The 27,136-nt window shown below is 37.3% G+C and overlaps 1 protein-coding gene across 1 annotated transcript; it reads left to right on the top strand.

Moving 5' to 3' along the window:
• The first annotated feature begins 548 nt into the window (after positions 1-548).
• On the top strand, positions 549-26,665 carry rictora (RPTOR independent companion of MTOR, complex 2 a). The gene is made up of 38 exons (XM_059549496.1): positions 549-651; positions 786-833; positions 1,674-1,771; positions 3,759-3,823; positions 3,978-4,109; positions 6,326-6,389; positions 6,491-6,617; positions 8,397-8,566; positions 8,823-8,890; positions 9,053-9,120; positions 9,215-9,297; positions 9,764-9,851; positions 9,990-10,080; positions 10,159-10,225; positions 10,325-10,405; positions 11,579-11,679; positions 11,772-11,937; positions 12,288-12,389; positions 12,634-12,680; positions 12,783-12,918; positions 13,010-13,209; positions 13,948-14,074; positions 14,539-14,703; positions 14,869-14,945; positions 15,817-15,895; positions 16,016-16,125; positions 16,206-16,293; positions 16,382-16,474; positions 16,554-16,660; positions 17,431-17,660; positions 18,501-19,521; positions 22,689-22,866; positions 23,287-23,371; positions 23,662-23,868; positions 24,045-24,200; positions 25,476-25,599; positions 25,684-25,822; positions 26,016-26,665. Exons 1-38 carry the CDS (start codon positions 582-584, stop codon positions 26,085-26,087), a joined length of 5,130 nt encoding a protein of 1,709 aa, XP_059405479.1. The 5' UTR covers positions 549-581; the 3' UTR covers positions 26,088-26,665.
• The last annotated feature ends 471 nt before the right edge of the window (positions 26,666-27,136 follow it).

The following is a 27,136-nucleotide window of genomic DNA, read 5'->3' as shown; positions in this document are numbered from 1 at the left end:
CAAAATTCTTAGCGCATTATTAAATGCCACCTGGAGTTTTTGCATTTTAGCTTTAGCATACCTACACCACAAGTGAGCTGTATAAAAAGAAGTGCAGAATATATTAAACATAGATCCATCGTTTATGTGCTTTGTGTTTTATGTAATAATTTAATGTTTTACATTTTTACAATATTTCTCTACATAAAATGTGTATGTGTGTGTGTGTTGCCTATATTTTATTACAATGTAAAAAATAGCATTTTAACAGATTACAAGAAGAAAAGCTTCAAAGTTTGATAAGCATCGATTGAAATAACACTCTTTGCATAACAGTAGGATCATGTGCAAAAGAAAGTAAAAAAAAATAAAAAAATAAACCGTACCAATAATTTAGAAAACTCAGTGTTTAGGATTTCAAGTCAAAAACTAGGTTTGAATTTCAAGTACTTAGGTTTGTGCATATGAAACCTTCCAAGAACGAGGATGTTATTAACTTGAAAATCATCTTTGTCACTGTTCACAAATGTAATATAACCGGAGGGTGAGTGTGAGTCAACGCTCAAACCTCGCGAGAGGTTACGAGAGTTCCGGGTGTTGTGATGATGAACGTCCCTGCCAACATGGCGGTCAGCATCCGCGGCCGTCCGATCCGGAGTGTACGGATGAGAGGCAAGTTAACGGCACCCACACCCCGTTACCACGCGCAGCTGGCGCTGTTTATAGCCCTCTGCGTGTGTAGCATCCGTTGGAGCGCGGATAAGGCCTCACTGTATCTTTATTGTGTCGTTTTTTGTGCTTGACAGGTCGGAATGACAGCGGGGAGGAGAATGTACCGCTGGATCTTACGCGAGGTGAGAGTCACCATAGAGATCATAAGAAACACATTCATAATGCTTCTCTGTAATAATAACCAAGAAATGATTAAATTCAGCTTAAATCCACGAAATGGTCATTAGTAATTTCCCATCTGTTTATCTGGCCTGCAAACAGGAGAATAGGACTGGATGAGATGTTGACTGTCTCAAAACCTAATGGGTTGCCTAAACAGACCGCATTATTTACGTCTGAGTGAAGCCTCAGATATGCTGTCTAAGCTAGGCTTCTCACTAGAATTTGGTATCTGGGTGTTGTTTTGGTCTGTAGTGCACAGCCACATCAATTTGAGTTGTCTAGTAAACATCTGCATGTCTTCAGAATAGCTGCAGTGCATTCAGCTCGGTTAGACTGTATCATTAAACAGTCATTGGCTTATTAAAGCATCTCGATGCCTTCATGTCTTTGCATGCTGCCTATTAAGTCTGTGTTTTAAGGTTTCAGACTTTGATACATCTAAGCTGGTGGGTGTTAGATGCAAAAAGTCTTTGACGAGCCTGATCTTGATGAATCTCCCCTTGCTAGTGTGTGTGACTTCTCTCTTGAGAAATGGAAAAGTTTAATTGCAATTGCTGAATTTAGGCCAAAATACAGTTTATGTGCAAAAATCAGTTGCATGGAAGATCCCTAGAGGTTTTATTTGAGTTCTGCACAGGTAAAGTGATGCTTCATAGTGGATATGGAGATACATTATTATGTTTATGTTGTTATACGCCAAACAATGTGATTTTAATTCAAGAGGTTTTAATAAAATTAAAAAATGCATGTTTCCTGTCCTGGATCCAGACCTTTTAATTTAAGGTTTTTGCTTTCCACAGAACCCTCAGATAACATGCGAGAGATCCTTCAGAACATCGCCAAATTTCACGGGGTCTCCAACATGAGGAAGCTTGGCCACCTGAACAACTTTGTTAAGGTACTATAACTTCCATTTATGCTGGTTGTTGTTCAGAAGCTGGTCTGGGCCGTGCTTGTGTATAATTATAGTGATGAGAGAAGATCATGACCAGGTCTGCATGGAATCAGAAGATGTCTTCATATATTTTGCATTGATTTTGAGGGAAAACATATGCTGAATTGTAAATGTGAACATGGTAGAATCATATATTGAATGGTTTTGTGATTGAGATGTTATATAAACAAAATCTTCTGCAAAAACCTTTAGAATATAGACAAAACGATAAAGTGAATTGGAGATTCAGGCTAAGGAGAAAGAGAAAACAAAAGAGTCTTTAAAGAATTTTGTTATTTTGGCTTGTAACTTATATCTATAAACTGGAAACTAGATATCTTAGAACTAGAATAGCATTGAGACACACACACTATACTTAAATAAAGCATTTTGCACTAATATATAGCAAATCTCAGCTGCAGGATTGCTGACATTGTTGAAAAATGTAATTAAATTATCACCCAGCTCTGATCTGCTAAAAACAACTTTAAAACTTGAATATGTTAAGATTTTGTAAACATTAATGTCATAATTTGAAACAATGTGTTTTGTGAAAAGCGCTATATAGAGGGATAATTATTTTTAAATCATAATGCAATGTTTTTAAGACCTGGTCTTGTGAGCAGATCTGTAAAATAGTAAACAGCGCAGCAGGCAGTGTGTGTGTGTGTGTGTGTGTGTTGACAGGTTGTTTATCTTAGTGGGCGACTCCTCTCACTTTCAGTTTCTTTCTGAGCAAGATATTTTGTGTATGAGAGTTTCTTCTCAGTGGGACTGAGGTTAAATTTAAGACTTCTAGTGCAGAAGTATGTGTGCAGGTTTTGTGTGTGTGTGTGTGTTTAAGGGGGATTTTCTCCGCTTTGGAGAATAATAACTCAAGTGCTGTGTGTGTGCATGAATGCTGTGTGTGGCCTTTTAAGGATGCTGAGAAAGAGGAGATCTAATCCTCACTGAGGGTCACATGACCCCTCCTGGCTGCCTGAGCTCTGACATCATCATAAACACATACATATGCATGCTCAGGCTGCCAAGGTCACTACATTGCACAGTAACACACACAAACAAACATGTTTAGGAGACTCATTTTACACTGTAAGGTCAGCTTAGTGCAATAGTTGATGGGTTTGTCTCACTTCAGTTCATGCAGCTCATCATTACCAAATGATGTTTTGCAACGTTGTTCACTTTCGAAACAGGTTTGAGAGAATGTAAAGAATGAATTTGTTAACTTAATAATGTATAATTTTAAATGCATGTTTCCTGTTTTAGATGTTGTTTGGTGAATACAAAGTTCCTGCAAGAAATCTAAATTTGTTTACATGTTAGAAACTAGATGTTCTAGTGGGATGACGACACTTAATGTTACTGAAAAAAGTATTTTTAGTATTTATTTTCTGCTATTATAGACATTAGATTATTTCTATTTTAATTGTTTTATAAAGCTCGGTAACATTCTTTTAATGTGTCTGAAAGGAGTTTCTTTACTCACAAGGACTGCACTTATTTGAGTAAAAAACAATAATATTATTCAGTATTCTTGCAAATTAAAATAACTGTTTTCTTCGTGAATGTATTTTAAAATGCAATTTATTACTGGGATGCAAAGCTGAATTTTCAGCATCATTACTCCGGTCTTCAGTGTCACATGATCCTTCAGAAAACCGTCTAATATGCTGATTTGATGGTCAAAAAATATTTTTTATCATTATTGATTTTGAAACTAAATATTTTGGCTTAATATTTTTGTGGAAACTGTGATATAGAAAAAGAACAAACTTTATTTGAAATAGAATTCCTCCTTGCTGAATAGAAGTATCACAAACGTTTGAACAGTAGTAAATCCTGTGAGCATGATTATATATTCGTGCATTAACCGCCATAAACAGTCTAATGAACTTCATGACTTGGTGTAAGATTATTTGTGATGAGTGTCTTTCTCCTTCTCTCTCAGCTCCTGAACAGTGTAAGTCACTGTGCAGAGAAACTAGGATTTACACATGAGGAAATCATTATTTGGTAAGTAGAACTTTCTCTTGCTGTGTTCCAAAACCGTGTGAGCTAGTTGCGGACTACATAGGGTAGGCAGCTGCCTTCTGAGAAGTCATCACAAACACCATGGAATCTCACCGATGACTGATTTGTGTGTATCATTCTCTCTCGATTGTTTTAGTCTGCGTGTGGCGTTGCTGAATGAGGTGAAGGAGGTTCGGGCTGCAGGTTTGAGAGCACTCCGGTTTCTGATCCGTGACAGCAGCGTCCTCCAGAAAGTTCTTCAGCTGCAGGTGGATTACCTGATCTCCAGGTGAGCTCAAACACCTGTTTTGTGTCTTCCGTGTCTTCCGCTTCCATTAGGTTTAAAATCGACTTGACCACCCTTACTGGCACTATCAGTTGAGAGCAAAACTGCAGATGAATTGAGCTGAATGTGTTGACTTTTGTAGAGCTGCTTTATATTAGTTTCATCATTGAGAAATTTTGTGACATCCACAGGGAGATGGAAAACACATTTACTGATAAATTCCTCTGTGCGCTTTAAAATAGTCATATGACTTTGCTCGATGAGACTGCATAAGTTGACTAACTGCAATCTCAAACAGCAGGCGTCCACTTCCAAAAGCAATGATTGCATTTATTTGTGTTTCGTCTGCTCCGTCTGAGGTGCAAGTCATTTATTACCTATGAACATTATTATATTTAGTGGCTTCTCCTACTTTTCTTAGTAATATTAAGTGCCAGTTTAACAGGAAGTGGCGTTTCTGTTGTCATTAGACTCCTAGAATGGAAACAGTGCTTTATTTGGAAATGTTTTATGCAGTATGTGCATACGTTAAACTCACAACTTTGGATTGAAACATAGCTTTTGAATCGGTTATTTTCCTGTTTATTACTAGAAAGCTGCACTGTTAAAAGGCTCTATATAAATAAAAGTGATTTAAGTGCGCAAAGTGATAATGTAGATTAGGAATGGGTGTTTTCCGCAAATATCACATTCGAATATTCTTTTATTTAAATTAAGTTTAATAAGACAGACGTTATTGTTCAGCAACATTTATTGTTTCCGTCATTTTTGAACAAGCTTACACACAATAAGCTTCAACATTACACATCGTGTTTTGTAGCTGAAAACCTTTAACAATGCGTGGAAACAAACAAAAGTACAGATTAAAAGCAAAAAAAAAAAAAAACAGTGAACAAAGAAAAAACGTAAAGCAGCCTGCAGCAATTAGGCTATTGTAGAACATAGCCTAAACTTAACTTTGAAACTGTCAGCAAATCTTTTTTGCTTTTTGGCATTGCATCCTCTTCATCGTTGGTGACAGTGGCTGCAACTGCACCACTCGCATCAAGGAAAATGTTCTGATAATGTTCCAAAAAGTTTTTTTTTTCTTACTTCTTCTCTCATGTTTTCATCGAGAAACCTGAGATGCTTGTGCCGAGGGTCTAGGGCAGACGCGAGAAGAGGAGTTTTCACTGCATTCTCCAAGTTAGCGGTGTTTATTTTCGTTGCTTGAGAGATGCCGCAACAATGTTCTTGAATTCGGTCACTTTCTGTGATTCTCCACGGCATATTAGAAGTACTGTGGAAGACCGCAGTTCTTAGGGGCCATTCACATATCGCGTCTTTTGCGCGCTCAAGTTCGTTATTTCCAATGTAGGCGCGCGGCATGCGCGCTCATAATGGAAGCGACGCGGTGCGACCACTGATCTATATATCAGTGGGTGCGACGCGGTCCCGTTTTTTCCAGGCGCGTCCACACCGCATCGAGTTAAAACATCTCAACTTTTCAGAATGCCGCAAGCGCACCGCAGGTCATTTGACAAGAACTAAACATTCAGCTTCATCCTTTCCCGTAACAACGGGAACAGCTGATCATAGCTGTATATGGATTGCCATTTTGAAATAAATTTAGTAGCAGAGCTACTGAAAGCGATTTTTTGTGCTGCAAATCCATTTATCCTTTGCTGAAATTTCCACGTCTTCATGGAGAGAGTATGTTATTGTTGCTTAGCAACGGCAGACGCCTCAGGAGCGCTTCTGCCCGAGCTCTTTGGAAAGAAGGAGAAAGCGGCACAACTAGCGTTTTCCACGCGTTTTTAGGCACAATATGTGAACGGCCCCTTATTCATTCATTAATTTATTTTTTGCTTGCGTGCATCTTCAAATATGCCGTGGAGAATCACAGAAAGTGACCAAATTAGGTTTTATTGTGAACTTTTTATTTTCTTTTATTTTTTTTGCGAAATTCAAATATCATTTTTATTTATCGAATAATTAGAGCACAACAAATATTCGAATGTTCGACTATCCGTGCACACCCCTAATGTAGATGCACTACTGTCTTTTGTCATCTTTTATCATATTTTCAGATTTATGAAATAATTTGCTTGTCTTCAAGGTAAAATGAAAATGTGAATTACCATTGGTAAACACTGAGGTGCTCTGGTGGGAGACATGTCTTGGTCAGAAAGCCTAAGATGGGAAGGTTAATGGTCTTGCATGCGTTGATTTGTGTTCAGGTGTATTGACATTCAGCAGAGCAATGAGGTGGAGAGAACTCAAGCCCTCAGACTGGTCAGAAAGGTACAACTTCTAACAGCACTCTTCCACTCAGTGCGTAACTTGTGTATGTTATTTGTGTTGTTGGGTGAATTTTAGCTCAATCTGTTATTTTCCTCATTCAGATGATAACCGTGAACGCACAGCTCTTTCCAAGCTCTTTAACTAACTCTCTGATCGCGGTGGGGAACGACGGGCTGCAGGAGAGGGATCGCATGGTTCGAGCCTGCATCGCCATCATTTGTGAACTTGGTGAGTTACAGCAGTGGCACATTTGTTGAAACCAGCATCACTATTATTATGGCTTACACTCAAAGGGTTAGTTCACCCAGATAGCAAAATTATGTAATTAATAACTTACCCTCATGTTGTTTCAAACCCGTAAGACCTTCGTTTATCTTTGGAACACAGTTTAAGATATTTTATATTTAGTCAGAGAGCTCTCATTCCCTCCATTGAAGCTGTGTGTACGGTCTACTGTCCATGTCCAGAAAGGTAAGAAAAACATCATCAAAGTAGTCCATGTGACATCAGAGGGTCAGTTAGAATTTTTTGAAGCATCGAAAATACATTTTGGTCCAAAAATAGCAAAAACGTTGACTTTATTCAGCATCGTCTTCTCTTCCGTGTCTGTTGTGTGAGAGTTCAAATCAAAGCAGTCTGGATATCCGGTTCGCGAACGAATCATTCAGTTCACCAAATCGAACTGAATCGTTTTAAACGGTTCGCATCTCTAATACGCATTAATCCACAAATGACTTAAGCTGTTAACTTTTTTAATGTGGCTGATTCTCCTTCTGAGTTCAAACAAACCAATATCCCGGAGTAATGCATGCATTCAAACAGTACACTGACTGAACTGCTGTGAAGAGAGAACTGAAGATGAACACCGAGCCGAGCCAGAGTTTTGAACTCTCTCACACAACAGACACGGAAGAGAAGAAAATGCTGAATAAAGTTGTCATTTTTGCTATTTTTGGACCAAAATGTATTTTCGATGCTTCAAAATATTCTAACTGACCCTCTGATGTCACATGGACTACTTTGATGATGTTTTTCTTACCTTTCTGGACATGGACAGTATACCGTACACACAGCTTCAATGGAGGGACTGAGAGCTCTCGGACTAAATCTAAAATATCTTAAACTGTGTTCCAAAGATAAACGGAGGTCTCACGGGTTTGGAACAACATGAGGGTAAGTTATTAATTACATAATTTTGCTATCTGGGTGAACTAACCCTTTAAGGGTTCTTATTGATAATGTTTTAAGTTTTAATGTTTGGTGTGTATCATGCCTCAAATCATGCTGCTCATTGAGGTGATGTATGAAAATGCTTACCTTATTGAAAGAACAGGTTAAAAATATTTTATGGATTACAGATTCTCAATGACAATTCTATGACATTGATATAGGAGTGTTTTATATTCAAGGCAATGTTTTGTAAAATGTTAGAATTTTATAACAATTCTAAAATAGTTTTTTTTTTTTTTTTGAAAAGTTTGAAAATTTTAAAATTTATCAAAATTCTAAAATAGATTTTTATTTGAAAGATTTGTCATTTTATTTTTAAAGTTGTTAAATGTAACATTATAAGAACTTGCATAAATGTAAGTTTTATGTTAATATTAAATATATATATATTTATTTATTTATTTATTTATTTTTATTTTATTTTATTTTGGGGGGGGGGGGGATTTCTGTGTTTTATGGTTTAGTACAAATTAATTTTTAATTTCCAGAATTTTTTAAAGTTAAAATAAACCTGTGTCAATGACACTATGTTTTGTCAAATGCTCTGTGGATGAGGTTTTTCTGGACACACAAAGAGGATGCAATTTTATTTTGTTGTATCTGAGTGTTGGCTAAATATTGGACATTATTTTGTTCATTATCAAAATAGTCTATTTATTTTGTCAATGAATTTCAATTTTGATTTATTGTTGACTGTTTTATACGATATAGGATTTTGGCATATATATATATATATTTATATTGTAAATATTGGTTTGATATGGTTGTGTTTTCCAGCACTGAAGAACCCTGAGATTGTGTCACAGCGGGGAGGTTTGAGCACCATCCTGAAGAACGTCATCGACTGTCAGCTGAGCCGCATCAACGAGGCTCTGATCACCACCATACTGCACCTGCTCAATCACCCGCACACACGCCAGTACATACGCGCTGATGTAGAACTGGAGGTATGCATGTGTGCATGTGGTGGCACAGTGGCTTGTGCATGTTCATTGTTCATATTTGGCTTGCATTATTTCCCATTATAAAATAAAAATGTACTTAAAAATTGTCTGACAGTAGTAAGTGAAAGTGAAAATCGCATGACGTGGTCAAATATGGAAACCCCTAATTGGAATTTGTGCTATGCATTTAACACAGCCAAATGCACACGCAGCAGTGAGGAATATGTTATTTTATTGTTTCTTTTATTTATTTTTTCAGCAAATCCTTGCACCTTACACAGACTTTCACTACAGACACAGCCCTGACACAGCAGAGGCACTAATCAAGTGAGTTGCATTTGTATATTTATACACACACAAACACACACACATACATATATACATGCTTTTGTGGATGTTTCTGTGCCATTACCTCATATACATGTAATGCATTGAAATTATGTGCATTTCTGACAGTTACTTTTTTTTATGAATCATTGTGTTCCATAGGGAGGACAGAGAAGCTCGTTTTTTAGCCAGTAAAATGGCCATCATTGCAGCCTTCCGCTCGTGGGCAGGTATAAAATCTACAGCATCTTTATCTAAAGAGTAGAAAAGGGAAGCGCTCTCCACTTCTGCTCTTCATCCCTCTCTTCTGCTTTTGTCCTGCAGGTATTATCAACCTGTGTAAATCAGGGAACTCAGGGGTCCAGTCTTTGATAGGCCTGCTCTGTATACCAAACATGGAAGTCAGGGTGAGTTTTAAATACCTTTTTTAAGTTTGTCAGTAAAACATTATGTATTTGAATATTAAGCGGTTTTCAACATTGATAATAATAAGAAATGCTTATTGAGCATCAAATCAGCATATTAGAATGATTATGTGATACTGAAGACTGGAGTAAAGATGCTGAAAACTCAGCTTTGCATTGCAGAAATAAATCACATTTTAAAATATATTCTAATAGAAAAAAGTTATTTTAAATGGTCATAATATTTCACTATATTACTGTTTGACTGTACTTTTGATCCAATAAATGCAGCCTTGGTGAGCATAAGAGGCTTGTTATAGACATCTATTTTAACTAAAACATTTATAAAGTTATTTTAAATATTTAAAAGAGTGATGAATTGAACAAGTGTGGAAGCATTGTTTGCCAGTGATTCACAGAAATAAATCCGTTTTAAACTGGATCTATTTCTTTATTTTTGCATCTTCAGAAAGCCTTACTAGAAGTCATGTATGAGATCTTCAGGTTGCCTGTTCCTTTAGTGACAGGAGATTTTGAGGAAGCCCTGCACAGCGTGGGTAAGAAGCACCTTGATTCCTGAACACATTTCATTTAAACAGAAACACCTCACTGACTGCTGTAGATGAGCATCTGTAAACTCTGGTTGCTCTTTCTGTCTGGGACGTGTGTTTCATGCTGATGTTTGTGCCGTTCAGACCCCAGCAAGTTTCAGGACGGCTGGAGACTATCTGATGGGTTTGTAGCTGCAGAAGCCAAAGTCATATTGCCTCACCGGGCGCGATCTAGGTGAGACTCGCCTGGCTACAATACTGGAATATTCTGGGTTAAACCTTGCATTCATGTTCTTGTGCTGTCTGTTACCAGACCAGACCTCATGGACAACTACCTGGCACTACTGCTGTCTGCCTTCATCAACAGTGGACTACTGGAGGTGTGCAATCACATGATCACTTGATACATGCTTGCTTAGCTTTACCTTTAAAGGAAGGGGTCTGTGATGTTCTTATTGATAATGTTTTTGGTTGCTCAGGGTTTAGTGGAGGTGGTGACCAGCAGTGATGGGCAGATATCAGTCAGAGCCACCATACTGCTTGGAGAACTTCTGCACATGGTATTACATTACTTCAGACCTGTAAACAGGGCTCATTACCTTTTTACAGTTCAAAAATATTTATTATGAGGCCATGAACTTGATTATTTGACAGCTTAGTGTGTTTTTATAAAACTGTGCACAGATCTAGCTTTACTTTTATTAAAGCTACCATATTTTTCGGACTATAAGTTACACCTAAGTATAAGTCGCATCAGTCCAAAAATATGCAATGATGAGGAAAAAAAAAAACATATATAAGTCGCACTGTGACTGGACTATAAATCGCATTTATTTAGAACCAAGAGAAAACATTACCGTCTACAGCCGCGAGAGGGCGCTCTATGCTGCACAGTGCTTCAGTGGTAGGCTACAGGAGCACTGAACAGCATAGAGCGCCCTCTCGCGGCTGTAGACGGGAATGTTTCTCTTAGTTCATTTCTCTTGGTTCATGTCAAATGAGTTTTGATAAATAAGTCGCACCTGACTAGAAGTCGCAGAATCAGCCAAACTATGAAAAAAAGTGCGACTTATAGTCCGGAAAATACGGTATATAAAATAGCTTTAATTAAAATAATAAAATAAAAATCAGATTTACAACTTTTTTTTTTTTACTGCAATTTATGTACTTTATTTTCCTTATGTCTGCAGTGCCGTTAACTAAAACTTAAATGAATTATTTATTTTTTTTAATTGCTTTAAGTACTTGACAGTTGAAAAATAAAAATCTTAATTTATATTTTAAATATAAATAAAATAAATTTAAGTTACAAAAGCTAAAGAACTAAAATGACTAAAACTGATATAAAATAAAGCTAAATAGAAATAAAAAACAAATCTAATCAAAGCTTATAAAGTTCACAAAAGCACATAACAGAATTACTAAAACTAAAATTTAAATTAAAAAACAAAAAATAGAAAAGCTAATTAAAAATGAATTATGAATGCTATACTAGAAATGTTAGTAATAAAATAATAGTTTATGGGAAAAAACTTCCTTAGAAAAAACTTTACATCATAAATAAGAAGATAAATATAAATTGTAAATAAATCTAGACACATTGAGATATTGAGAATATAGTTGTCGGAATTTGCTTATTTGTTATGATATGTGCTTATTTGTGCGTATTATTGCAAAAATCTTTAATGATCTTAAAAACTGGTTAACTAAAAAATGGTTCTTCTCTCTTGCAGGCCAATACGATTCTTCCTCACTCTCACAGTCATCATCTGCACTGTCTGCCCACGCTGATCAACATGGCTGCTTCCTTTGACATCTCTCAGGAGAAACGGCTGTGAGTGCAACAGTCAAGAGGCAATAGTCCGAAAGCATGTGTCCAACAATGTCAGGCAATACATTCTTTTGCCTTTAAATCTTGTTTTCCAGGCGTGCCAGTGCAGCCGTGAACCACCTGAAGCGTTTCCACGAAAAGAAACGTTGTGGCCCCAAACCTTACAGTCTTTACCTGGATCACATCCTGCGCAGGACGTCCAACTCCACTCACAAGAGAGAGCAGCACCAGCGTCTACAGAAGGACATCTATATTATGAAGGTACACACACTGCGTATATCATGCATCTCAAAACACCTGTCAAGTACATGTCCAGATGGATCATTTCACCCCAAAATCAGAGAAAAGAGATAAGAAATTAAATATTGCTTTAAGAAAATGTTGCCTAATTTAAGACATTAAGATTTTTTGAGTTGTCACATATCCTTTACTCAACTCTGATTGTTGTAATGTAAGAAAACATGATATTTAGATTGTACAGTGCTTGCAGATTTGTTGTACTACATTGGATTTGTACTGAATTTGGTATGTGATATGTTTCTGTTAAATTCACCTGGTAATGTAATACTATGTGAGGCAGCAGAAGTTTCTGAGTTGTTTGTGTGGTGCAGGACACTGAAGAGGCGCTGATGATGAACCTGAGGGACAGTCAGGTCCTCAATCACAAACAGAACCTGGACTGGAACTGGATTCTGATCATCACTATACTGAAGGTAAACCAGGAACAGGCCCAACTCACTCTTCCTGCCATATTTGGATAGAAAATGTATCAAGATTTCCCCAAAAATATTAAGCAGCCCAACTGTTTTCAACATTGAAAATAATAAATGCTTCTTGAGCAGCAGATCAGCATTTTAAAATGATTTCATGTGATACTGAAACCAGCCTTGGTGAGCATAAGAGACTTCTTAAAGCAGCATTAAAAAAATCTTTACTGTGGTGTTTTTTTCTTTCTAGTGGCCAAATGTGAACCTCAGAAACAACAAGGACGAGCAGATGCACAAGTAAGAGCAGCGTGTGGTGACCTGTCATGAACATCATGTGCTACATTTTCTAGAAGCTCTAACCACAGACTGCATCTCTACTGTATGTTTGTTTGTTTGTAGGTTTGTAAGGAGGTTGCTGTATTTCTATAAGCCCAGCAGTAAACTGTACTTGGCTCTGGAGCTGGATCACGCCAAAGCCAGACAGCTGACGGTAGCGGGCTGCCAGTTTAACCAGTTCCTCTTGGATTCGGAGGAAGTGAGAACTGAAGACCTTTGAGCCTTTGTTAAATTACTCCAGAAGAGACGCAGCAGCAGTTAACTTGGTTCATGTTCTTCCATTTCTGTAGGACGGTCAGGCGTATTTAGAGGAGCTTGTGAAAGATATCGTCCAGTGGCTCACATCCTCTTCTGGGCTTAAATCTGATCGTAGTCTCCATAGCAACGGCCTCCTCAGCACCCTCAGTCAGCACTACTTCCTGTTTCTGGGGACTCTGTCTGCACATCCGGCTGGAGTCAAAATGCTGGAGAAATGTGGTGTTTTCCAGTGGTGAGAACACCTTGTTTGAAGAAACGTTGTTATTTTGGCTATATGAGAAAGAACTGATAACAACACATTAATAATCAGGTTTTCTGGATTCCGTTTTTTTTTTTTTTTTTTCGAAACCTTGTATCTGTTCCATTCATTCACAAAGACATGCAGAACATACAGGCTTCATAGTTAATTAATATTCACAGACACTTTCTATATTGCATTTTGATTGAAGTGTACTGACATCCTCTGCGGTATACAGTGAAATCCATTTTTATGGCCGGATTCTGCGATTCCATCCGCATTCTGACGATTCCCACAGCTTTTAACATTGTACATTTTAGAAAAGCTATTTTCATTTTTAACTTTGTGATGTAAAACCCTGGCATTAAATTACAGAATAGTAGTTAACTGTAGCTGTACGACTGTTTGTAATGCAATGGTTGAGAGAACAACGGCGGTTCTTTCTGTCTTCTGATCAACGTAATCAATCTCTTAATATTTTTTCCTATTTATTGGGAAAGTTATAAGAAGGATGTCATGGAAAGATTTACTTATATAAATAAATGCATTAATAATTAAATATGTATTACACCTTTAGAATGTTACCCTACTGTGATGAATTTGGGAATGTGAAAAGGGTTGATAAAATGCATAAAAAATACAAAAAAAGGTCTCTTTTTCCAGGCGTGTTAATACTGAGGTACCACAGTAGCAAAGTGATTAACTGAGTTTGGTTTGACTTGTTTCCTGTAGTCTGTTGAGCTTGTGCTCGGTGAAAAACCAGGATAACCTGCTGAGACTAACGGTCTCCACTCTGGACTACAGCCGAGACGGACTCGCACGAGTCATCCTGTCCAAGATCCTCACAGCGTCCACTGATGTAAGATCACGTTAACATCATAGAATTTGCTAAATCTAAAACATAAACATATTTGTTACTTAATAAAAAAACAAAAAATAAATAAAATGCTTAACGAAATGACTAAAACTTTAACTAAAATCAAATGAAAATGGGTTATACTGTATATAAATATATCGCTTTTATCCAAAGCGACTTATTTTTACCTATCATGTGTTCCCGGGGAAGCGAACCTATCTATCTATATATACAGTTTGATTTCTCCCTGTTTTTCCTGTTACAAAACAATTTAATTCCAAGTTTTGCTTTGCTTATGAGCAAATGAGTCTTCATTTCATTAATGGTTATTATTAAAACAAACAAATGTGTCAAATGTTAGATAACAGTGATATCCTTCCATTTAAGATTATTGTAAAACATTTTCAAGTTGTTCTGACTGTATATTAGAATATATTTAGCGATTTGTTCTGTTTGTCTGGTTTCAGAACTGCCGTCTGTACGCCACCAAACACCTGCGTGTGCTGCTGCGCGCTAATGTTGAGTTCTTCAGTAACTGGGGGATGGAGCTGCTTGTCACACAGCTGCATGACCACAACAAAACCATCTCCATGGAGGCGCTGGACATCCTGGACGAAGCCTGTGAAGAGAAGGTAATCAGCATCAGCGCTACAGGAAGTCAATGATGCAATGCAGATCATTAGTTCATGTACTTTCAAAAAACAAACATCACCCACAATGCTGATTGGTTTGTATCAGTTTAATGTGTTTCTTACAGGAACTCTAATGTCTTTATTTCGGCTGCTTGATCATTATAGGCCAACCTGCATGCTCTGATCCACATGAAACCTGCTCTGTCTCACCTGGGAGAGAAGGGCCTTCTGCTGCTGTTGAGGTAAAACAGGTCTCGGTTTTCAGTTTAAGTGTGTTTACTACATTAATGTATCGCTTAAAAAGAAACCTTTTAACTAGTTTCACGGACCGGAGATTGTGAGAGAACTGCATAGGGTTTGTGAGTGGATAAAAAGCTTACAATTAAATCATAAAAATAAATATTTTTTTAAAAATATTAGTAAAAATATGAGATGGGTATAAAAAAAAGTTTTTTTGACTATTAACCAACATCAGAGAAGCAAATAAATGTTTCAGGTCAAAGAAGTTCAGCTGAAAAAAAAAAAAGGTTATACCTGGGAATACCTGAGCTAGTTTTTATATTTCTGGCCAACACTAAAACTTTATACTGCATCACACAAAATTATTCCCCACCTAAAATAAGTATTTCTATGTGGCTGTGTGATATTTCGAATATCCAGCAAAAATAACTTTTGTTATATGCATTCATTATACTGTATATTTTGTTATTGTGATGTAGAATTATATAGAATTGTCATTGTATCTTGTTCATACTGCATGCCAATAGAAAAAAAAATCTCATTTCTTTGGCATTTGATAAAATTATACATTGTCTTATATTTTCATATTTACTTTCAATTTTTAATGCAACATTAATATTAACATTATATATGTAATAAGCAAAGGTTTTATTGGTGCTACAATGATCTGCTTTTCATTAGTGTTTTCAAGGTAAATTTTGATAATAGTTCATGTGAATTTTATTTCAAACTAAATTTTGTTTTAATTAAGTTATTGAACAGTCATATATGAAGATATATAATATAAACTTTAAGTGGTTGTACTCCTCATCTCTAAGTCAGCTAATAAAAGAATAAATATAATGTGCTAAATGCCTCTCTGCTCTCCTCTAGGTTCCTGTCTATCCCAAAAGGCTTCTCTTATCTCAATGAAAGAGGCTATGTCAGCAAACAGCTGGATAAATGGCAGAAGGTGAAAGCATTAATCCATTGACTCTCTCTCTCTCTCTCTCTCTCAGCCTGTGGTTTTACGTCTGCGTTTGTGTTGGTTCCTCTTGAATGCAGGTGTATTGAGCCGTGTGTGTTTTTGCAGGGGTATAATCTGAAGTATGTGGACATGATTGAGGAGCAGTTGAATGAAGCTCTCACAACATACCGCAAACCTGTTGACGGAGACAACTACGTCCGCCGCAGCAACCAAAGGTCTTAGCACTAATGCTTCTAAATGAAGCTACTTATAAACATGATGTATACTTGTTTTAATCAAAGCATTTATCTTGTAGGTTGCAGAGGCCAAATGTGTTTCTCCCTGTGCATTTATATGGGCAGCTGGTCCATGATAAAACCGGCTGCCTGCTGCTGGAAGCTCAGGTACCCAGTTACACCTGCACTGCCTACTGTGGCTCTATAGCATTGGTTGTTTTTGTGCACTTATGTGTTATTTGTGTGTGTTTGTTAGGGTGTTATCCCGGATCTTAGCTACACAGTCCGTTCTCCAGTGTTAGATACATGGGAGGGCATTAAACAGCTGAAGGCAGCGCTTTGGGCTCTGGTCAGTGATGGTTTTTTGCATCCTTGAATATCCCCGGCTGTCATTTTATGCAAGTTTACGATCATTTTCAATATTTCAGGGCAACATTGGCAGCTCAAACTGGGGTCTGAACCTCCTACAGGAGGAGAACGTGATTCCAGATATTATTGGTCTGGCTCAGCACTGTGAGGTTCTGTCCATACGTGGGTAAGATTGTCTAATACAGATGCGTATTTGGTTATTTACAACCTTTAATGTCCACGGACAGGATCTGTGGGAACATTACACATGCATACATAATGTAGGGGAATAATTTTACACAAAAATGTTAATCGGCACAACTGTTCAACATTGATAATATTGAGAAATGTTTCTTGAGCAGCAAATCAGCATATTAGAATGATTTCTGAAGGATCGTGTGACACTGAAGAGTAATGATGTTGAAAATTCAACTTTGTATCACAGGAATAAATTACATTTTAAAATATATAATCGTAATAGTATTTCACAACATTACTGTGTTCTTACTGTATGTTTAATAAACTACATGCAGCCTTGGTGAGGATAGGAGACCTTTCAGAAACATTCAACAAACATTGCACAAACTTCAAACTCTTGAACTGTAGTTTTTAACCAAACATTTCTTAAACATAGTCGCATCTCAAATGGATGATTTGCGATTTAATCGCATCCAAAATATATTTTGTATACATACTACGCATTTTTATTAAATGTACAAATGCATGTATGTGTCTATTTATATTTACATAATAAATACACACAGTACTCACACACATAATATGTGAACAATAGCTTTTATTTTGGATGCGATTAATCGCGATTAATCGCTTGACAGCACTACTCTTTTTTTTTCTTTTTTTTTTTTTTTTACTCTCACTCACTAAAATGACAGTAGTGCAGATTGAAATAAGCTTGCATCATATATCCAGTAGTAACAAGCAGGTCTGTGTGTGCAGCACGTGTGTGTATGTGCTGGGTGTGATCAGCCGCACGCGGCAGGGCAGTGATGTGCTGAAGGCTTTGGGATGGGACTCGGTTCGGCACAGTCGCAGGCAGCAGTGGCCCGTCGTCCCTGATGAAGTGGACGCTCCGCTGCCCAGCGAACTGTCATCTGTGCCCAGCACACTCAGCCTCAACTCCGAGTCCACCAGCTCACGCCACAACAGCGAGAGTGAAAGTCAGCCCAGTGAGTCCATGCACATGCTAAACATATCAACATTGAAAATATTTCTTCATCTGTTTTTCTTCTTGTTTGCAAGTAAAATATCTAAATATCCTTAAATGGATTTACTGTTATAGTAGTTGCATCACTGTTTAGAGAGATTATATCGTCGTCTTTTTATTATATTGGTAATTTTGCACCACATCTCTAAATTCACTAAATATGCCAATGGAGTAAGATAAACAAACAAACAAAAAAACTCTTTTTAAGTTGTTAATATTTTTAGCTTTTACTTCTTGTTTAAAGTAAATTGGTCGTGTTTAAAGGATGTTTACATTTAGCAGATGCTTTTATTCAAAGCAACTTGCAAAAGAGAAACAAAGGCAATTTATCCAAGAGGCAACAATATTTGTGATATACTATAATTTTCAAAATAAACTTGATTTGGAAGCAAGCTAGAGAGCTGTTATTTTAGATATATATAATCTTATTTTTTTGCAGGGTTTATATTTTTGTACATATTTCATTGATAATTGTTCTGCTGATTGTAATCAGTATAATTGTTGGTACTATTTGAATTTAAAAAAATATATATTTTCAGTGTTAATTTAAATTTTAGGTTTAGTAATTGTTATATGCTTTTTTATTTGTATTTATTTATTTATTTTGATACTTTAGTTAATTATACCACCTAAAATTTTTATTTCATTTAGTTAATTTTTTCATCTAATATTTGTTTTATTTTATTTTTAAATATTTTCACCTTTTTAGTTAAAAACGTACACAAAAATGTATGATTATGTGATTATTGCAATCTGTAGTTTTTCATTTTACATCCATTGTAATATTTGACGTCTCACTTAGGTTTGTATTTCATGGATGATGACCGTGAGGGTTTGGACATGTACGAGGACTCTTCTCTCAGTATACACACAAAATCCTCAAAGGACAGAAGCCCTTTCACCATCCTGACCCCTTCACATCTCCGAACCCGCTTCCTGAACTCCCTGTCTCTCCCCAGTAAGAAGGCACGGAGCCCCAGTGACACTAAAGGCACGACAAACGCGGGAAAATCATTTGAGGAGCTCCGGCTCATGCGGCGCAACCGGACCATAACAGAGCCCTCGAGCTTCTCTCCAGGCCACTCGGGGCAGGGCGAGGTCTTTTATAATGGTGGTCGCATGTCTCACAGCCCAACGGTCAGCCTCGAGACTTCGTTTGTGGGTATTAAAGCACTAGCAGAGCCGTATGGCACTGAGGGATGCTCTGATTCCGAAGGCAGAGGTCAACACAAGGCCGTGACCCCAGGTGACGGTCAGAGGGAGCGGAGCAGCAGGGAGCGTTTGACCTGTGACGGTGCATCTGTACTGCCCGGCGGCGGCACGTTTAAGAGCCGCAGTCATAGCTTTAACACAGACACGACCACCAGTGGCATCAGCTCCATGAGCTCCTCCCCCTCCCGAGAGCCCGCCTCCTCCATCGCCATGGACACGGACTGCGCCAGCCTCAACACTGTGGTCAGCGCCAAAACTGTGAAAATGCAACACTCGCTCAGTCCTCATTCCAACCACAATCACATCCTGTTGTCCAAGTCTAATTCGACCTCGCTGGTTCTTCCCGGGTCGGCGCACACGCTGCCACGCAGGGCACAGTCGCTGAAGTCGCCCTCTGTGGCCACCATCAAGAGCCTGGTGGACTGCAGCTACATCTACACGAGCCAGCGTGACGCGCTGGGATACGCCACGCTGAAACGCCTGCAGCAGCAGAGGATCCACCCGTCTCTTTCACACAGCGAAGCGCTGGCGTCTCCTGCTAAAGACGTGCTGTTTACAGACACCATCACCATGAAAACACGCAGCCTCGACTCCCGGCTCACGCCACGCAGGTACACTGCATTTACTTCTACTTTTACGTCTTATTACAAATATGCCACTTTAAGGGGTTAGTTCCGACAAAAATTAAAATTAAGCCATAAATTACTCTCCCTGAAGTCATCCTCGGTGTATATGACTTTCTTCTTTCAGACGAATTTGGTTGGAGTTATTTTAAAAATTGTCTTTGATCTTTCAAGCTGTTTGATGCCACTCAGTGGGTGTTGCACTCCATCTGTCAAAGAGAAGCTTAATAAAAAGCTCATCCATTGAAAAAAATTCTCACACAGCTTAGAGGGGTGAACAAAGGCCTCCTGTAGCGTTTTTGTAAGAAAAATATCCATATTCAAAACGTAATAATCACTTTAATCCAGCTTGCACTCACAGTTTGTAAAATGGAAGCAGCTCCGCGTGAACGACGTATGGAGTTCAGCATTGCGCTTGCGCCGCTCAGAAGTGATGCACGGGGAAACGCAGCGGAGAGATCAAAACAAAACAACGGTCGCTAATTAGAAGTACAAAATGAGTATTTGTAAAGAAGAATGTGGAGGATTTCTATATAAGCCAAGAGGAGACTGGTTTTCCTCTGCTAAAGTAAGGACACTTTGCTTCCTATGCTCCTGTTAACAAACATTGGCATGCGCAACACTGACCTCACACATCATCCACCCGGAGCTGCTTCTGTGTACAACTGTGAGCACAAGCTAGATTAAAGTGATTATTACGTTTTGAATATGGATTTTTTTTTTCTTTAAAAAAACGCATTGATTCACTACAGGAGGCCTTTGTTCACTCTCTGGAGCCGTGTGAGACACTTTTTTTTTTTTTTTCAACGGATGAGCTTATTATTAAACTTATCATGGACCGATGGAGTGCAACAGTTGCATCAAATGGCTTGAAAGATCAAAGACAATTTTTTAAATAACACCAACCGAATTCGTCTGAAAGAAGAAAGTCATATACATCTAGGATGACTTCAGGCTGGGTAATTTATGGATTGATTTTCATTTTTGGCTCAACTAAAACTTTTTTTAATGTAATAAGAATTTTGGAGGACAATATATATTTTAATAAAAATATGTTTCATGATAATGCAATGGTCCAAATTTATAATTATTATATATTATAATTTAAGATACCTGTATTTTTGTATTATTAAATGTATTTTATTTCAAATTCATTATTTTATGTTTGTCGAGTTGAAATATGACTTCTTAACAGGGTTTTTTTTATTTTTTTTTATTTTATTGACCCATATATGAAAGTACAATTGAAGATTGGGGTGTTTTTTGCTGGTTCTCAGGTGTTCTGGGAAAAGGTATTCTGGGCTGCTTACCTCCCACCACAGAGTGCCCAGAACTCATGTGCCATGGTGGGTAGAGAGAGTAGGATCCTCTCATTAGCTTGGACCCGCCGTAGAGTATGCAACATCCCGTCCCTTGCGACTACAGATCCACGGTCATTCTCCCCTGAAAAGTTTCCCCATCTTTCACTCACATTTGATGATGGCTGATTGATTAGATACTAGACATGTGCTGGTATTCGGTAATGCGAACGTAACGAATATGCACAATATACGATATTGTTATTGGGGGCACTTCTAAATACTATGAATCAGAATCAGAATGAGCTTTATTGCCAGGTGTGTTTACACATACAAGGAATTTGTTTTCGTGCTTCCACAGGACAACAGAATGACAGCAACAGAAAAAAAAACACATAATAAAAGAATAAAAAATACAAATAAGTAGGTAATGAATAACAATATACAAATTGACAATTGTATGTGCAGGTATATTACAGTAGTTATTATATATTACAATAATTATTACAAATTATTCAGAATTTGGAATGCATTTTAAGAATAACTTTCCCATCAACTGGTCAAAATGCACACCACCACTGTATGCTGCTTGAAAGACGCGTGTGCACGGTCTGATGTAAATAAGCACGCATGAGAAGCACATGGGGAACAAGTGAAAGACATGCTGAATGAAAGCACATTCACTCTCTGACAGCAGACGGCGCTAAACTGCAGGAAATGCAGTCTTTACTCTGGAAACCCCATAAATAAAGCAGCTTCGCTACTTTCTAAAATGTATTAAAATCATTTAAATAGCCATTCAGATTTGTGTATTCTATGGTGTCCATCAGAGCACCAAATACTAAAATATTTAGATTAAAAAGGCTATTTATTTTCTAACTTTTTTTTAATCTGGACTACAACATGCCCTAGATATTGTTTGAAAGTGTTTTGATTCTTTGTTTATTCACACTTTACATTAGGGCTTCATTAATTAACTTGAACTGCCAATGAAAAATTTTTCTGAACATTCATTAATCTTAGGTATTCCAATATTTAATAACACGTTGTTAAAATCGGAAGTTGGAGCTGTGTTATTTAATGAGCTAACTTGAACTAAGACTTGTATTTTTTAACAAAGATGAATAACTTCTGTAGCCAATGTAGCTATTGCTTATTGTGAATGTTAATGGTTAAATAATGATGTATTTTGCACTTTAATCTGTGGAAAACTTGTAACTTTATATTTTTCTGTATTGCTTTATTGTATTTAAATGTTCAGTTATTTTTGTTCTAAGTAAAAAGTTATTTAACCTGTTATACTGTATTATGACCCCTTTTTTTAAAACTAAATTTCAATATCGTGATAATACCACATACCGTGATAAAAGCATGAGCAATTAATCGCAGCAGGAAAATTTGATACCAGTGTCCTGACATTTTATCATACCCGTCAGATTTTCCTACCAGGGTTTACTGCGCATGCGCACATCAATATTGCGTCCTTTTTCTCATGCTGAACAACAATATTTAATGTATCTGCATTACTGTAAGGTTAGGTTTAGGGTTGGGGTAGGTGTAGACTTTAATAAACTCTAACTTTACAGGTAGCATTTTTCGTTGTTGAATTGTACTACACACTGTTTTAATTGGAGGTAGCAAAATCTGACAGAGTAGGACAAATCTACAGAACACTGGCATACTAGATACTAATGGACCTCTAAGAATAGATGCTTGTGGAAACAGTCCTTTAGGAAACCCACAAACCTTGTAGATGTAGTTTTTGTCTGTGTGCGAATAAAAATTAAAGTCTAGAAGATTTGTAGGATTAAAGCTAACGTTTTGCTGTGGGTGTGCTTGTGTTCGCTCTCCTCTCAGGTTTTTAAAAGCTCTGAGTTTTGCGTCTCTGGATAAGGAGGACTTGTTGAGTCCGATCAATCACTTCACCCTGCAGCGCTCCTCTTCCCTGCGCTCCATGGTCTCTAGCGCCACCTTCGGCTGCAGTGAAGACTACATCGGCCTGGCGCTGCCCCTGGACATCAACCACATGTTTCAGGTACATTTGTTGTGTCTTCACCATGTGAACTTGTAGTAATGCATCTGTAGAGTGTATAGAGGCTAATGCGAATTTGATTCAATTTTTATTGTTGGTTCATTTGAAGTTGCAGTCATTTTAACTTTTTTTATTTATTTTGATCTCACTGTGGGCATAACTCTGATCGAGTGACTTATTTAGCAGAAACAAGCATGGGGTTCATCATTTTTCTGATTAGACTTTTTTATTATTTGTTATTTTCACATGTTAGATGATACAAATACTTTAATAGATTTGAATTAAAGCAGAGAGCCTAGTTTTAGTGATTAAAAAATGTCAAATATAGATGTCAAAAACAATTTTTATTGAAAAAAATTACTGTTTTAACGGAAGTAATAGTGTAAATGTTTGTTTACATAAAACTTTTCACTTTATTTTTAGATTAAAGAAACATCATATTTCCAGAAGAGAACAAGCCCCCCTGCTGGAGAAAAATCATCCAAGTTTCTTTTTGGAGAATCTGATGGTATGACTGCTTGCTGCAACAACAATTATTTCTGTATTTGTTATTATTAGTAGTAGGAATAATAATACGACTATTTTAATAATGAAAAAAATTCAGTACCTTTCTAATGTTCTATTGTTACATTATAAAGCTATTGACTGTCACTTTAGATCAACTGAATGTGTCCTTGCTGAAGAAAAGTATTATTTCTTATTAAAAATCTTATAGACACCAAACCAATTGTGTATAGAATGATAGGTAAATGAATAATTATATGAAACAAATCTGCATGTTTCTTGTGGGTTTCTTAGACCCGTGTGGTGGTCCTCTACTGAAGCCGCAGATGAGTATCACAGAGCTGTTAAACAGCAGCCGGTTGGAGCAGCAGCACCTGCTGGGAGCCGATGAGAGTACAGGCCTACAGGAGCACACCGAGCACAACTGCCTCTACTGCAGCGCCATCAGCATCCTCGGCTCACACACACACAGCCACCTGAACAACGCACACACACGCACAGGTGAATTTCAGCTTCATAAATCACTTTTTGTAAACCAAAAAAAATTCAGAAAGGAATCACTGATTATGAGGAATCTGGTTGTAACTGGAAAGGTTGTAGGTTCAAAGCCCAGATTTGTGTAAAGATGAGTCATTCAGCTCCTTTTGTTCCTCATACCCGACTCCTCTCTCCGGCAGATCTGTCTGATGGTTTCTGTCAGTGGCACAGCCAGCCTTCCCACAATCACCTGGAGGTGGTCACCCAGTCCAAGTTCTCGGGGATCTCGGGCTGCAGCGACGCAGCCGTCAGTCAGGGTTCAACCAGCAGCACTCCCAGCTCAGAGCTCATCCTGGGTGAGAGTAAGAACCTTTTATTCTGGAGTTGTTTAGTGTGTTGAAAATTTCTGGAAGTTTATGTTTTACTGGGACATCATTGGACATACAGTACGGTACAATATATGAAACATTTACAATAGTGTCAAAGTTAATCTTTTACTTCAATAAGAAGTAAAGTCTGGATAGAGTGAACTTTTCAGGTGTTTCTTTTTTTTTTACCAAACATTCTGTTTGTATTGAACTGGGCTGATACAAAACAATTATGCATTTTTATGCATTTAGCAGATGCTTTTATCCAATGCGACTTACATTGTAAGTCACTTAAATTGTACAGTGCATTCAGGCTATCAATTTTTACCTATCATGTGTTCCCGGGGAATCGAACCCCCAACCTTGCGCAACGCTCTACCAATTGAGCTACAGGAACACAATTATAACATTCCCATCCTAACATGTATAAAAATAAAATTAAAAAATTATATTTATCAAAATAGTATATTTAAAAAAAAAATTAATATATAAAAGAACTTAAATATTTAAATAAGTATATTTTTTTAATCTAGGTAATTGATATATTTTTTCCAATTCTATTTGTATTTATTTTTGTTGTTCTGTCCAAAGGAACTTTTCAACCACAGCATATGTAATAATTAAATTTAAAATATAATAATAATAACAACAACAACAATGATGATGATGATAAACAAAATAACAGTATCAATTTTTTTAAACAATATATTTTTAGTAGTGTCAGATTAAATATGAGTTCTTTTGACATGTTTTTGTCTCTAGACAACTGATAGATGTTTAGTTTTTTTAGTTCTGTTTTCTTCTACTATCCAAACAAAATACAAAATATTTGCAACTTTTCCACCCAAACGTATATAATTAAATTGAAATAAATTAATAAAACAAACAAATAAATAAAAAAACAAAACAAATAAATAAAATAAGTAATAGTAATAATGATAATAATAATAAACATACATTTATCAGAATGGTATCTGTTATTGTTTTTTTTAAATAAGTTAATCAGTAAAAATGTGAAACTATTATGTCAGGGACCTCACAGTCATTTCACTCATCTGCTTATTAACAAATTGTATAAAAGGGATTAAATACATCTACTTTTTAGCATGTAAAGTAAAAGTAAACTTTACAAGTAAAGTAAGAACCAAAATCCAAATGGTGTCCAGATGTAAACGTTTAGGAGCTAGTTTAGTATCAAAGCAATGGAGGTCAATGAAAAGTCCATGATGGAAAAGCAAGCATGTATGTGTATGTATCATATAGGTGGCAAGGCGATATCTGAGGATGGCCCGGCCTGCAGAGTTCTGTTGAGGAAAGAGGTTCTGCGACTCGTCATCAACCTCAGCTCTTCAGTCGGCACCAAAGGACACGAAACCGGACTGCTCACGTGAGAAAACAGCTGAGAAATTCTGTGCGAGTGTGTGTTCTGTGCTTGTTTTAGCTCTGTGTAAGGCTCTACTGCCCTCTGCAGGATAAAAGAGAAGTTTCCGTTCACGTTTGATGACATCTGCCTGTACTCTGAGGTCTCCTTCCTGCTTGCCAACTGCATGTTTCGTCTGGCTTCACGCCGCTTCATCCAAGAGCTCTTCCAGGATGTGCAGTTCATTCCGGTAGGGCTTCTCTCCTGAAAGGACTCGGAGTTCATATTGCTCAGAAAAGTTATAGTGTGTAGCTTTTACATCTTTTCACAGACTCTCAGTCATACTAGGGACCTCCAGTATTTAATGCTAAGATCTAATGTAAGCTATGAAGATTTTTATTATGCACTATTGTGTCTGTGACGTTTGCTGTTCCTGTCTGCAGTTGTATGATGAAGCTGAAGCAGTGCTGAATAAACCATCACAACCTGTCCCGGTGGACACTGAGGAGTCTTGATAACCTCCGTCAGCTCCGCTATCCCATCACCTCACCTCACCTCCTATAAGGCACAGAGAGACATGCTTAAAGAGGACGAGGAATACTGAAACAAGCCCTTGGACCTCAGACTGTGTTTCTGAAGAGGAGCAGTTTACCAAAAGACATCTTCAGACTGTGAAACAGGTGAACCGGAGTGCTTCAGATGGTCCGAACAATACGGACGTACGTGTTTACAAAGAACGATCTAAACGAAATGCTGTTTACACTTTAAGAGCGCCAGATGCACAGATGAGATTTTACTTTAGAGTTTACTGCACTGGTGTTTGTACATATCCACCCCGTCCCAATATTTCAAAAGATCACGCAAACACTACAAAGAATTCAGCGCGGATGATTTGACTGAATGAATTCAGGACTTCCAGAACTGAAAGAGCGGGCGAAACATTGATCACATTTGTACTATTTATTAGTTTCTTTTGTTTCGTAGGTGTGTTTGGATTTTTTAAGACCTCCAGACAATCAGAATCCAGTGTTTCGGGGAAAAACGTTGTTTGCGATATGCGAACCCTTAGTGTCACACATCTTTCATTGGAAATCTGTCAAAAGACGCAAGTGAAGCGGATGCGAGCACTGACACACACACACACACACACACACACACACTCGATCACAGAGCTAGTCTGACACCTGACAGTCTGGAAGTTTTTAGGGTGAAACTCACCAAAGCTGTCCAGATCACGTCCTGATCGTATTTAATCGGATTTCCTTTTTCTGTAAAGCCCAATTATGAGAAATATGCTTGATTGTCATGAAAATTGTGTCATAATGCAAAAGATTTGAATGGAAAAATGAATTGCATTTTTTGTAATCTGATTTTAGAGTGAAATGTGACCCAGATCTGTGTGAGGTTGATTACAACAGAAAATCATTTTGACTGTGTAAACAGTCTAGAGGATATATTCAAATATTAAGCCCATTTAGGACCATTTAATGTTTTTTTTTTTTTTTGTTACGATTAAGCACATTTCTGTAAAATATTATGTGGGTTGGGGGGGGGGTGAGAAAAA

Source organism: Carassius carassius, chromosome 5 (assembly GCF_963082965.1).
Source record: "Carassius carassius chromosome 5, fCarCar2.1, whole genome shotgun sequence".
Classification (NCBI taxonomy): Eukaryota; Metazoa; Chordata; class Actinopteri; order Cypriniformes; family Cyprinidae; genus Carassius; species Carassius carassius.
This window is presented reverse-complemented; position numbering and strand designations above follow the sequence as displayed.

What these genes read in the sequence shown, in the direction of transcription:
- rictora (XM_059549496.1), top strand. Translation starts at nt 582, where the DNA reads ATGATGAACGTCCCTGCCAACATGGCGGTCAGCATCCGCGGCCGTCCG. An exon ending in CGCCATCATTTGTGAACTTG is followed by an intron (nt 6,618 to 8,396) that starts GTGAGTTACAGC and finishes TGTGTTTTCCAG; the next exon opens with CACTGAAGAACCCTGAGATT. An exon ending in AGGACATCTATATTATGAAG is followed by an intron (nt 11,938 to 12,287) that starts GTACACACACTG and finishes TGTGTGGTGCAG; the next exon opens with GACACTGAAGAGGCGCTGAT.